Source organism: Meriones unguiculatus, chromosome 3 (genome assembly GCF_030254825.1).
Source record: "Meriones unguiculatus strain TT.TT164.6M chromosome 3, Bangor_MerUng_6.1, whole genome shotgun sequence".
NCBI lineage: Eukaryota > Metazoa > Chordata > Mammalia > Rodentia > Muridae > Meriones > Meriones unguiculatus.
Window position 1 is genome coordinate 98,255,952 of NC_083351.1, and position 12,892 is coordinate 98,268,843.

At 40.9% G+C, this 12,892-nt stretch overlaps 1 protein-coding gene across 6 annotated transcripts in view; it reads right to left on the reverse strand.

Annotated features, from left to right (window-relative positions):
• Sema5a (semaphorin 5A) overlaps window positions 1–12,892 on the reverse strand; it is a 470,503-nt gene that overhangs the window by 226,038 nt on the left and 231,573 nt on the right. For all 6 annotated transcript variants that reach the window (XM_060380391.1, XM_060380386.1, XM_060380389.1 and 3 more), the window contains one exon: window positions 7,178–7,223. In XM_060380391.1, coding sequence (XP_060236374.1) covers window positions 7,178–7,223 — 46 coding nt within the window. The remainder of the gene's footprint in view (window positions 1–7,177; window positions 7,224–12,892) is intronic.

Below are 12,892 nucleotides of genomic sequence, written 5' to 3' on the forward strand. Positions count from 1 at the left end.
TCTACCACAGGCTGTGGGACAAGACCCCAGACTGGCAAAGGCGGTTAGCAGTGCCCAGGGAAGCTGTGTTTTTATCTTTTCCTGAACCTGTTTTTCTTCTAAAACAAATGTCATCATTGAGGCAAGAGCAGACGTGATGAGAGAGTTTTAAATCTGTCATTACAATAGCAAGCAAAAGAGACAGAGTCATGTAATGGTAGACTCTTACTATGCCTGGAAATTCCTGGTCTTCAACAGGCACAGCTGAGTAAAAGCATGCCAGGACATCTGCCCCAATCTCTGGGTAGAAAGATGACTTGTGAGTGATATAACACCAATGCTGGATTATGAAGTCACTGATGAAAAACAAGTTTTATTTCGGCGATTAAAAGAAGCTCTTGGGTGTTGCCCTTTACCTGTACACCTGCTTGAACTAATAACAAACAATCCACACATAGCCACTTTGTGGCATAGGTATATGCGAGTATTCCTCTGGTAACTGTGTAGACCTCCATCGAACACATCATTCACTCGAGCAAGGCCAAAAGGGACGCATCCTAATTTCTGCTCAATGCTTTCAAAGACTGCACGGCCGATGCCTCTGTTGACTAATGCAGTGATGTCCACATCGGCAGAGGTATCTGCTGACAGGAAGAAATTGTTTTGTTTACTGTCCCAGCAGCTTGAATCAGGTCTCTCAGGAAATGCCACCTCATAATGAGGTTTTTCATTGTGTAATAATCCCAGAGAATCCTTAGAATTTCATCAGGGATCCACAAAGCTAGACCACCACCTCCAACAGCAGCAATGTTTAACAGACAACATAGAGTTCAGAACAACTTTCAGCTGGAGTTTCTCAGACTCTGTAAAAATCACTAAGGAGGAGAGGAGAAGAACATCATTCCACACATGCTGGCTCAATACTGATGCTCATCTGAAGTCAAGACATGGCAGAAATCTGAGACAGAGCAGTTGTATAGAAGAGTACAGAACAGAGAAAATGGGACAAATGTATAAAGGAGAACATTTAAGAGCCAGTAGTCACCGGTTCATCTACTCCTGAGATTTCCACAGAGCTGAGAATGGACGTTTTCAAGTGTTTCCTTCTGACCATTTCTGAGAAGCCTATTTCACACCCCAGCAACATAAATTTTAAAAAGACAAAGTAGAAGTGGGCAAAAATCTTATAGACATAGTGATGGCCACCAAGCCTGAGGACCTGATCTATCACTAGGACCCAAGTGGCAGAGAAGGTGAACTGACATCCAGGGGTTGTCCTCGCCATCTCCAATTGTCATGGTGTGTGCACTAATACCCCCTCCTCACACAGAAATAAATAAAGTTTAAATAAAGATAAAGAATAAGCACACTGTATGACAAGGGATTAGAACACTCACGGCACTTCGCATGTGGCCATCTGCCTGCTATTCTAATGCAGTGCGTAAGCACATAGAGAAAGAAAGCACAGAATGACTTCTGTGCGGAGTGAGCGCTGGTTGGAAATAAGAGCTATACCACTGAGAAACCCCTCAGGCTGCCAGCTAACCTTCCTTGAGATGATGGGATCCGAAGCAAAATGCTTGAAGTGAGAATAGAAAATCCCATGATTTTTGTAGATGAAAAAAGTGAAGTGGAGAAAGAAGCTGCAAGAGAAGGTACTTGAATGTGGGAAACAGCCAGTGTTTGGGGGACCAAGGAATAGCTCAACACCAGCAGAAAAGATAGAAGAGACCAAAGTGATGGCAGTGATTCCAAAATCAGCCACATGAAGGAGGCCGTGATGTCTAGCAGTAGCAGAGGGAGCAGAATAACATGAAGGTGCAGAGAAGCCAACTTTATTTCCATCCAATTGACTTTTTCTTTTTTTCTTCTTCAAATTTGGTGTCCCCCATGGTCTCAGGTCTCTCTCTCTCTCTCTCTCTCTCTCTCTCTCTCTCTCTCTCTCTCTTCGTTTACATTGTCTGATTTTTTTTAAGTCTTTGGAGAGGAGAGGATAAGCCTGTTAACCTGAGGTATGTAAATCAATACAGATACTCTCTAGGAAAACACAATTTTTGTATAAAAAAGAGAAATCATAGAAGTTATAGATATCATGTTCCTCATCATAATTGCACTGTCCAGCAGGAGCACTGGGCCCCTGAATATGGCTGATTCGGTCACAGCAGGCTAGAGACACAAGATGCACACAAGTTTAAACAATGAATTCAGAATGCTTCAGCCATTTTTGATCCCCCAGCAATATTAGGCTATGGCGATTATAAGATGCACTATTCAAATGTTTTCCCATAGTTCTTTATTTTTTTTTCTATTGAGGATAGCAGATAATATAGAATTATCTAAGACTTAATATTGCATTTTATTTTAACTCTCTTGTTCTCTCTCACTTGTGTGTTTACCATGTGATTTCTTTTTTTTTACATTTGTATTTTCTTTTTATTTATTTATTTTTATAATTTATTCACTTTATATCTCGATTATAGCTCCCTTCCTTGTTCCTCCCTGTCCTACCCTCTGTCCCTCTTGCCCCTCGCCCTCTCCTAGTCATCAGAAAGGGAAAGCTCTCCTCCCTACCATCTGACCCTAGCCTATCAAGTCTCATTAAGATTGCAGCCATCTTCTTCCTCTGTGGCCTGGCAAGTCCCTCCCACCATGTGGTTTCTAAGATTAAACTCAGTTATTTGGGTTCAGCAACAAGTGTCTTTATGGGCTGAGACATGATTCCGTCTCTCAGAAGATCCCTTTATAAAGATCCCTTTGTTTCCCACTGCTTATTCCATTATTGTTTTTGTTTGTTTGTTTGTCTACTTCCCTTGGAAGTAGTAATTTAAATAAAAATAATAAAATATTCATAGAAATCAACAAGACCTGTTTCCTGGGGACACATTAGAAACCAATAGTATTGAAAAGTGTTGTTGGCTTTATCTCTTGTAACACTAGGTAAACAGCAGACTACTAATCCTGTAGACACAGACACAAGGCAGGTACAATGCACTGCTTGGCATGGGCACCCAGAGCTTGAGGGAGGGGGGTGGTTCTTATTATCAGAACTGTGTTTTGAAAACTACCATTCAACAAAGTCCCAATTTATTTCTAATATCAGAGATCAGACCTCTACTCTTGCCTGATGCGTCTAAAACAAAAAGGGGGAACTGTAGAGAGCTGTGTAATGCCGCGCCTTAAAGATGGAGCTGGTTTCTGCCTTCCACCTTCCCGATGGTGAGTGCTCTCTTTCACGAACAACTCCACATTTGGCTAAGGCTGAGGATCTGGCTTGCTTCCATGTATGTGGACCTATTTGCATTGCCCATGTGGCATGCTGGGGTTGGCTACCCAGAGGCTATTTAAGCTGTGGGCTGGCTTTCCCCAGGGTCAGATGATTGTTCAAGGTTCCTGAATAAACTGCATTGAAAAAAAAAAAAAAAAAGAAAAGAAAACTACCATTCATATGTGACTATCTTTCCCAGTCTGTGTGGGCACACTTAGGGTGCTCTAGGTGGCCAGACTGACATACTTCACTTTTTCAGTAAGGGTGTTCACTGCTGTCAGCCATCTACATGTGACCCTGTCATAAGTAGTCCTAGGAAAGGAAGTGTTGATTGAAAAGGCAATTAGGCTCTCCTTGCCCTTACAACCTTCCCAGTCACAGCTTACTAGTAACTGCATGCCTGGAGCTTTCTGCATTTTTTTTATTATATAAAGTCAAGAAATGTTAAGAATACTTGTGACATTTTTTGCAATTTCCCCATTAATGTGTTATCGAGGTTGCCTTTTCATTTTATGTTCATAGCAATTATATACATACAACTCAAGTTGCTCAAGAGTAACTTACAAAACATGATGCCCTTTAAAGTGAGAAAGGTTTCCTTCTGGCTTACAGTTCAAAGAACTACATTCCATTATGGATCTTAGCAGGGAAGCCTTGGCAGTAGGACCAGGAGGTCACACTGGGTCCACAGTCAAGAAGCAGGAAGTGCAGCTGGCTTATAAAGCCCCATGCCACGCCATGTCCAGCCTGCCCATTGCTGTGTTCTACTTCCTTCAGGAAGACCCCACCTCTAATAGTCCATAACTTTATCAAAGAGTATCACGGGCTGTCGACAGGTGTTCAGACACAGGAGTCCATGGCAGGACACTAGATATTTAAACCACAGCAACCCTACGTATTTTGTTATCATTTTCCAAAAACCAAGGTCATTCTCTTCCACAACACTTATTATGATCATAATTACACAAATAAAGGGATTAATATTTGTATATTATTTTGACATAAAGATTCTACCTGATATACTGACCTTCAAATTGTTGAGTTGTCTCAAAAGTGTCACTTATAGCATGAAAAGGAGTGTTTTTAAGACTCATTTTGGACTAAGTACTGCACTTGAAAGATACATTTATGTGATCTCTTTGTGGTTGAAGAAACTCTTTACATAACACACACAACTGCAATATTTGAAAGTCAATGCCAGATTTTTCTAAGATGTTAATTGTGGCTTGAGTCATGTTTTTTTGTAAAGGGATTGGATATAAGTTTTGGTCGATTATCATGGAAACCCTGCTGCATCCTCAGTACAACAAATCAGACATGTGGTCCATTGCTATTGAAGTAGTGGTACACTGCTTGGTTGTAGGGTCATAGTAGGGCTCTTTACTGTCAAGGCGCAAGTTTTTCAAGTGCAATTAATAACTATTATTTAGATTAGTACCATGAACATGTCAATACCCTGACTATCATCAAACCGAAATGATAAGTTTATGACCCAAGGATCGTGGTTCCGTCATGGAGTTTGCAGTATGACAGTGGCCAAACCCTAATTTCCTTTTTAGATTATTATTTAATTATTTTTATTTTTACTTATTACAGTTTATTCACTTTTTAGCCCCCCTGTACCTCCCTCCCTCCTTCCCTTCCAATCCCACCCTCCCTCTTCCCCACCTGTGTCCCTCTCTCAGACCACTGATAAGGGAGGTCCTCCTCCCCTTCCCTCTGATCCTAGTCTATCAGGTCTCATCAGGAGTGGCAGCATTGTCTTTCTCTGTGGCCTGGTAAGGCTGCTCCCTCCTCAGGAGGAGGTGATCAAAGAGCAGGCCAATCAGTTCCTGTCAGAGACAGTTCCTGTCCCCATTACTATGGAACCCACTTGGACACTGAACTGCCATGGGCTACCTCTGTGCAGGGGTTCTAGGTTATTTCTATGCATGGTACTTGGTTGGAATATGAGTATCTGGGAAGACCCCTGTGTTCAAATATCTGGTTCTGTTGCTCTCCTTGTGGAGTTCCTGTCCTCTCCAGATCTTACTATTTCCCACTTCTTTCATAACATTCCATGCACTCTGCCTGACTCCACTTCCCTGCCATTGAGGTACAAGTGCACACCACCATAGCACCCTTATCACATCAGCTCTGGGGACTGAATGCAGGTCTTAATGAGCTATCACCTCAGCTCATAGCCCATGCTTCACAGATGAGATCCCTGGTACTGTATGATACGATGAGAATAGAAGTGAACAATTAATATTATATATCGAACATTCAATATTATATATTAAATGATCTATATTTCATAAGATTATAATTTTATATTTGTGTTTATTTTTTAAACTGTTGTTTACTTTTCAATAAAAATTAAATTATATATTTACAAATAAAACATGATTTTATTCCATTATAAATAGCGTCAAGATCCATAATCTATGTATTACCTAACACATTTATTATGATTCTGCGGAGAAAATGCTTAAAATCTGCCTTCCACACTTTTAAAGAACACAGTACAGTTATTAAAACTGTAACTATCAATCTGTATAATCATCCCTTACAGTTATTCCTGATGTCTAACTAGACAACTAACTGATGTGCATACTTTGGGCTCGGTCTTGCAATCCTTTCTGGGTCTTCCAAGCCTTCAGTAGCCACCATTTCATTCTTTGCTCCTTTGAATTTGTCATTTTTCGATCTACATATAAGCGATGTTACTCAATCCCTGTATTTCTGAGGCTGTTTTGTTTAACTTGAGCGGGAGGGTGTCTGCAGCTTGTGAATTATTCCGATTGCTTATTCATAAATTCACAATTTTAACAACCAGTCAGCTCAACTAAAAACTTCAGTTATGAGCTAACTGCAGTGCTTGGATAATTTGTTAGCCAACATGCTAGAACTACTATATGGATTTATTTATTATGAACACTTAGGAAACAAAACCAATACACAACTGTTGAACAACGGCAGCATTTCCTCTCCTTTGAGTGACATCAGTCATTCTCACTCAGATAATATATGGTTGAGGTAATCCGTGTCTATTTTGCCAATGAAGAAACTGGCAAGTACTAATAAGCCTAGAGAGGTGACAACTCCAGGGTAACAATGTCAACATTAGCTGATTAGGGGGTTGTCTTATCTTAAGACACTTGCAAATGAAAGATGGATCCGATATTTTACTCTAGTTCTAATGTTTTAGAATTTCCACAAGCACCAAGATTCTAGACAGAAAGGATCAACTTCTTCCCAGTCACTCCTTAGAGCCCAGGACACTGGGGTATTATCAAAATTGTTCCATGCTTATTTTCCAAACTGTGCAAAGCCCAGGGACTGTAACACTGCATGCAAAAAGTTGGGGCATACTGGTAGGAGAGACGTCTGTACCTTCCCCATTTTCCTAGAAGACCCTGGCTGGCACACTTTCCTAAAATACTAGAGGAAGCCAAGAGGCTTTGGGGGTCAGTCCTGTCACTAAAATAAACACTCAAGCATAAGGTTATCAAGCTCAGTCTCCAAAAGACAACAAAACCAGTTCATTTTTAGAGGTTAACATTTTTTTCTCTGCTCTATGTGGCTTTTATCCCATGTGTTCATAGCTTTGTAATGATAAACAAAAGGAAAAACAGTGTTTCATAGCTAGATGTATCAACTGTTCTAACTAGAAGAAAGACAGGCCTCCAGACCTCAAGGGATGTCCCTTGTGCTGTCATCACCAAAGGAAGAGCAATAGGATAATATCCAGGGAGTGAAGAGACCTCACGCAGAAGGAAATGGTAATTGGGAATTGAGGGAGGGGGCAACTCCCATCAGAGAAGGCAGCTAAGAGTCCTGGGCCTGACTGCTCAGGAAATGAATCCTGCTCACCTTGATTAACAACTTTACATGCTCTTGTCTTTAGTTGAGGTGGAAAATGAAAGCTTAGGAAAAATAAATTACACGTACCTGGATGAGAGACAGATCCTCAAGATGTAATCGGAAGAGATAGTTTCTGAAAAACACAAACAGAAAGAAGATTACCTTTAGCAGATCTCAAAATGTTAAACCATCATGAGAATGGCAGGTAAAAAGAGGTAATGATGTGAGGGACAAAAGATCCTCATACTAGTAGGAGTAATACAACCATGTAACAGAGAATAAGCGGATATGACTTACCAAGAGATGTGCTGTGGGAGACTGGTGAGAGAACTGTGCCCTGTGCAATACTTAGATTGGAGGCAGATGCAAGCTCCCATGACCTCTCAGCATCCATGTGAGTTAGGAAGAGGACACAGGCATTTTATTCTGAAACTATGTTTAACATAAGAAAAATGAAACACAACCCCTCTTCCCAGTTCTAGTCTTACCCCTCTTCAGCATTCACTGGGGGGGACTCTTAGACTCTGAATTCAATCTGTGTCCCAACACTTTGCCTTGTTGATTGGGTTCAGCTTAGAGGCAGAAACTTATCAGTTTGACCAAGGAAACTTAACAGTTCTGTCAGCTTTGCTGCAGATCATATGTGATAGAGCTATCAAAAACAAGATAACTACCAATTTCAATAAATAATGTGCAACTGAAACAGTCAAGCAAAGACAAAGGAAAATCTAGATTTCTTTCTACAGCTTTTGGGCAGCAACTGATTGGCTTCTGCCACAAGTGAATCTTCTGCTTCCAGAGGAAATCATGAGAGCCTCAAGAGCATCAGGAAGATGATGCTCAGTGGCAGCAGAAACACCATGAGGAGGGGAGATAGGTCATCCAAATATGCTCCAATATCCCAGGACAAAATAGAACATGAAGGAAAGCTGACCTCAAGAGGCAATTGGTAAAAAGTTCTCCTACAAGTCAAGGACCAATGATGTGCTGTAATAGCCTGGTTTAGGTTACTTCTGTGGCACAAAGAGGAAAAATAATCCTTGAGAGGACCAGGAATCATCCCTGAAACTGTAGGTAGACAGGTGGGTAGATCACGGAGGAAGAAGACATCCAACTGCACAGGAACTAGAGGGGAGCAGGGGCTGTAGTACTGTCATGAGTATGGTACCTGTACCCCTGAGTGCCACCAGGGTTTTCAAATGGTTTCTGAAAACTGTTCAATTCACAGCAGTAGCCTGTTCGCTATACATTTTCTGTGTCTTCAGTTAATGTCTTTATATACTGTCGCAGAAAGTTCTAGAACCCTTGGCAAGAACCTCCATTTGTAACACCAGACTTGGAATGCTTTTTAGGAAAGGGAACACCTCAGTCGGGTACCACAAACAGACCAGGTTTAAAAAGGAATGTTCTCTGAAGAGGACAGAGTGGACATCCTGCATGCATGGAAAGGGACAGGACTATGGGAACTTTTTGACTGGCCCAGCATGTCCTTCCACGTGGAGACACAGACCACAGATCCTTGCTGCACAGACTCTCCCACTTGGTTCTCCAGCTGCAGAAGGCTTCCCTTCCACTGTCACAGCAGCCTATGAGCTCAGACTACTCATGCAAATGCTAGGGCTGTGCAATTGAACGGACATGTCAAGAAAACTGGATGACTGTGCTTCCATCTCCCTGCCTGTAACATGAAGTCAATAATCACCTTTCACCAGGGAAAGTTTTTACTCCAAACATAAACCAGGAAACCATGACTGGCCCTTTGTAAGCACATAATTTGCAGTGCAGGTATCTAATTTATTTATGGAAGTGATGGAGAGCCCCCAACACATTAAAGTGCTCAGGCATATGCTCCACTGTACAGGGGAATGGTGGTGGGTCCTGTCTTTGCCAATTGCAGGGCACAAGCAAAGCTGAGGGTCTCCCCTGCCTGGCTCACCACTGAGCTGTTGTTAGGAATGGGAGAGCTGCCACTGAGTATTCAGAGAAGTTGGCAACACTCTTTCTCATGTCATTGGTTCTGAAACCAGTCAAGCTGTTCTTTTCAGGCTTAATCCTTTTAAGAAATATTTTAAGCAAATATCTTTAAGTATTAGTAATATTTCAAAGATCTTTACCTTACCTCCCACACTCAAACATATGTGTGCATGTGCGTGTGTACAGACACATCTTCATGTTCACAGTGCAGTACTGATCTCAGAGGACATTCCAAAAATAAAATAAAATAAAATAAAATAAAAATATCTCATGCCCAAAGAAAAAGTTACATGTATCCTTGGGCTACTGAAACACGCAGATGGTGGTACTGTCGTACTCTGTGAAGCTCTGGGCTGGGTCGCTGGAAAGAAGAGCCCAAAGCCTTCATGTTGAAGGACAGATGAGAAGAGGTACTAGGGCCATTCACTGCAATCTCTGCCCCTGGTTTGCAGTGTTTTCCATAAGAGAAGATACCCAATTTAAAGTGACCATCCGCATTACGCCAAACAAATTCAAATTTGTAAACACTGTTTTATCTGCCTCTCACCTGCTGCCAGCCCATAAAGTTACCCCAAATCCCTTCAGACACTGCCGGTCGATTTCAGTATCTACTTTTCTCCTACACAGCTGAGTTCTACAGCTCCTATCCAATCATCTCCTGGATAACAAATTTATATGGCAGAAGCACTTGGCAAGTGAAAAGAAGGAGCAGAGAGGAGATGAAGTCTCCAGGAACAACACTACAAACCTGAGAGTCCCATCATCATCACCACCTCCACTCTGCCTGCCCTAAGAAAGCACCGAGAAAGATACAAGCTGTCCCTGGGTAGTACTTGTTGCGTTACAAGATGGACACTGATGACTTTCAACTCAATTTCAATCATTTTTCAACTGAAAGGAAAACACTGACTACAATTCTTCTGGAAGCAAGCAACTAAGGAAGAAATATCCTTCGACTTCTAGAGGAGAAAAGTTCTACAAATGGAGAAAAGCAGTATAAATGGTCCAGGGTGGTAGAGACTCAGAGAAAGAGTCTATGTTTATTTATATCTATGTTCTGAAGCTGAATGTGCTGGCAGCCTTGATGACCAACCATCCAAGTTCCTCTTCCTTATTTTGCCTGCACCAAACAAAGGGACAGCAGCAGCAGTCTTTTGGATGTAGTCACTTCTCATCTCCAAGGCACATTTCACTGAGGCACTGACACATCTCTCTTAAGATGACTGAGCCTCTGTGCAGCTCGTAAAATGGCATTGCTTCCAGGCCATTCACCTTCACCTTTGTGACTGTGATCTAGCTGTGACAGATGTCTCCGCATTAAGAGAGCAGGTTTTCTGACTGACCTGATTACACAGAGCCTCCCTTCATCTGGTTCCTTACATTCTTCTTGAAACTATCTGCGCATATTTCATTTGTGCAAGGGAGCAGGATCTGCACTTACGAAATGAGAGAACCAAAGTACACAACCTATCAAGGTACTGAAAAATGGGTAGATATTTTAAGTACTCTTAATTTTTTTTTATTTTTGAGATTAAAATATAGTTGCACACAAGTCCCCCCTTCCCTTCCCTTTCTTCTCTCCAGATCCTTCCATGTACGTTCCCCTTCTTTTCTTTCAAAATTATGGCTTCCTTCTCTGTGTTGTTGTTGTGTATTTTTATTACTAAATCACATTCTTTTTGCCAAAAGGAACCATGACATATAGGTGTAGGATGACTCAGTGAAAAAGCGTCTATTGTGCAAGCATGGGGATCCCAGTTCAGATCCCCAGCACTCCTGTAAACAGCTGGGTGTGCTACTGCCACTCAATAGCCAGTTTATGTGTTTTGGTAGGGGGGGGTGGAGACAGGAGATTCCTAGAACTCCCTTTCTAGGCTAATCAGTTAGTGAGCCCTGAAATCAGTGGAGATTCATAAAAAATTAATTAGAAAGGAATTAATGATGACTTCCTATGTTGGCCTCTGGCCTTACATACTCATACATACATATGCTATACAAAGCTAATAAAATAAAACGAATAATTAAACGATATTTTAAGTGACTGATTTAACGAGCAATATAGATGCAAGAGCACCTGACCATTTCTGTAATCTGGACAGGAAGTTTATCCTGCAGTTCCACGTGCAGCAGTGTTGTGAGACAGAAGAACTGTTAAGAGATATGGTCTTGCAATCAAAAGTTAAATCACTGTTGAAGGAGATACTGGCACCTTGGGCAGCTTCTGTCTGTCTCTTTGCTTCCTAGCCCACTCAAAGTTTCATGTTAGTTGATTGCATTTCTCTAGGATTTTTGTTTTGTTTTGTTTTGTTTTGTGGGGGACTTTTGTTTGTTTATTTTTGTTTTGAAGGGCACAGTGTGGTAGTTGCTCTTAAATGTTTGTTTAATAAATAATGCATATTGAAACCCCCCAAAAGCTCTCATATTCTTATGGTTCTTTCTATATAGCAAATATGTAACATTGCACTTTTTGGTCCTATGCCACAATGCCCACTGATTTGAAGGTGATTTCACAAGATGAATCCCAAGTGAAATGCTGATGAGACTCCTCTAATTCCCTCACCTGGACTGCAGGATCTGAAGAAACATTTTGAACCCTACTAACCTCCGACCTCTTTCTCAAACTCTTTTTTCTCTAAGCCTAGCTCTAAGCTACTTTGACTGCACAAAAAAATTGCAATCCTGCTAGGCAACAAGAAGGACCTTAAATCTCTCAAGACAGTTTGATCTATTACAGTTTAGGTCAGTGACCTATGAAGTTAAAGGTTACAAAAAGAAAGAAAATCTTCGAAAGGGAATAAAAAAATGATACTCCCAGATGTTGGGCCACTCACTGCACAAAGTAAGATCTATGTGCTCTGCAAATGGCTGCTCTCTAGGGCACTGCAGAAGACGCAAGCACTTTATCTTGCGATTGTGTGAGCACAGAGGTAGGAAAACAAAATATGTGAGGTCCAGGAGAAAGGCCACCACCCTTTCCAACATGAGAGAATAATGTTTTGGGCTCCCAGCCAAAGATGTTAAGCAAATGTTGCTCTTAGCGTCTATTTCTCTAATGGGGCAATTTGGGAGAAGCTCAAAGCTTTAAGTATTCCCATTAATCTTCATAACACCTTTAGATGTAAACAGGTAGTAATGAGGGCCATGGTCATTCTTCAAGGGAGAAAGGCATCGGTACAAAAGATTAAGATGTTAGACTGTTCTGTGTACAGTGACACAGTTTAAAGGAACTATTCTGTTTCCATATTTTCTTCTCATTATAGAAATAAGAAGTAGCAGTTTGCTAACTAATAAATTTGGTTTGGTTTAATAGCTATACTATATAAAAATATGGATTTGTATCTTAGTATTTCTGGAGTAAAATTATACATTTCTTCCCAAGGTCTTAGAATAATATTAGACATTGCACATTTAAATGTAATAAGCCAGATTATTTTTATGAGTAATGATATTGGATGAGTCCACAGATGCAGATGAGTAATTCAAATCACAAAGCCATTGCCTTTGGCAGATATCAAATGACAACATTAAAACCTGTTCATCCTTTTCTCATTTAGATGTCCAAATGGGTTTTCTTGGACTCTACTGGAACTTCTGTCTTATTAACTCTAGTACTGAAGAAGTCACCAGTGGCTCACATCTCATTCCCCAGTGACACATTAGCAACAAGTCACAAAACACAACAATCCATTCTCTGAGGGACAAGTGTAATCCCTAACAGATGAAGCTGAATGTCATCATCAAGTAAAAAGCACTACAATTCAGAAGGCATTAAAGAAAAGGTTGGACGATCAAGAACATATTAACTAAACAACCTAGTACATCTAGAGA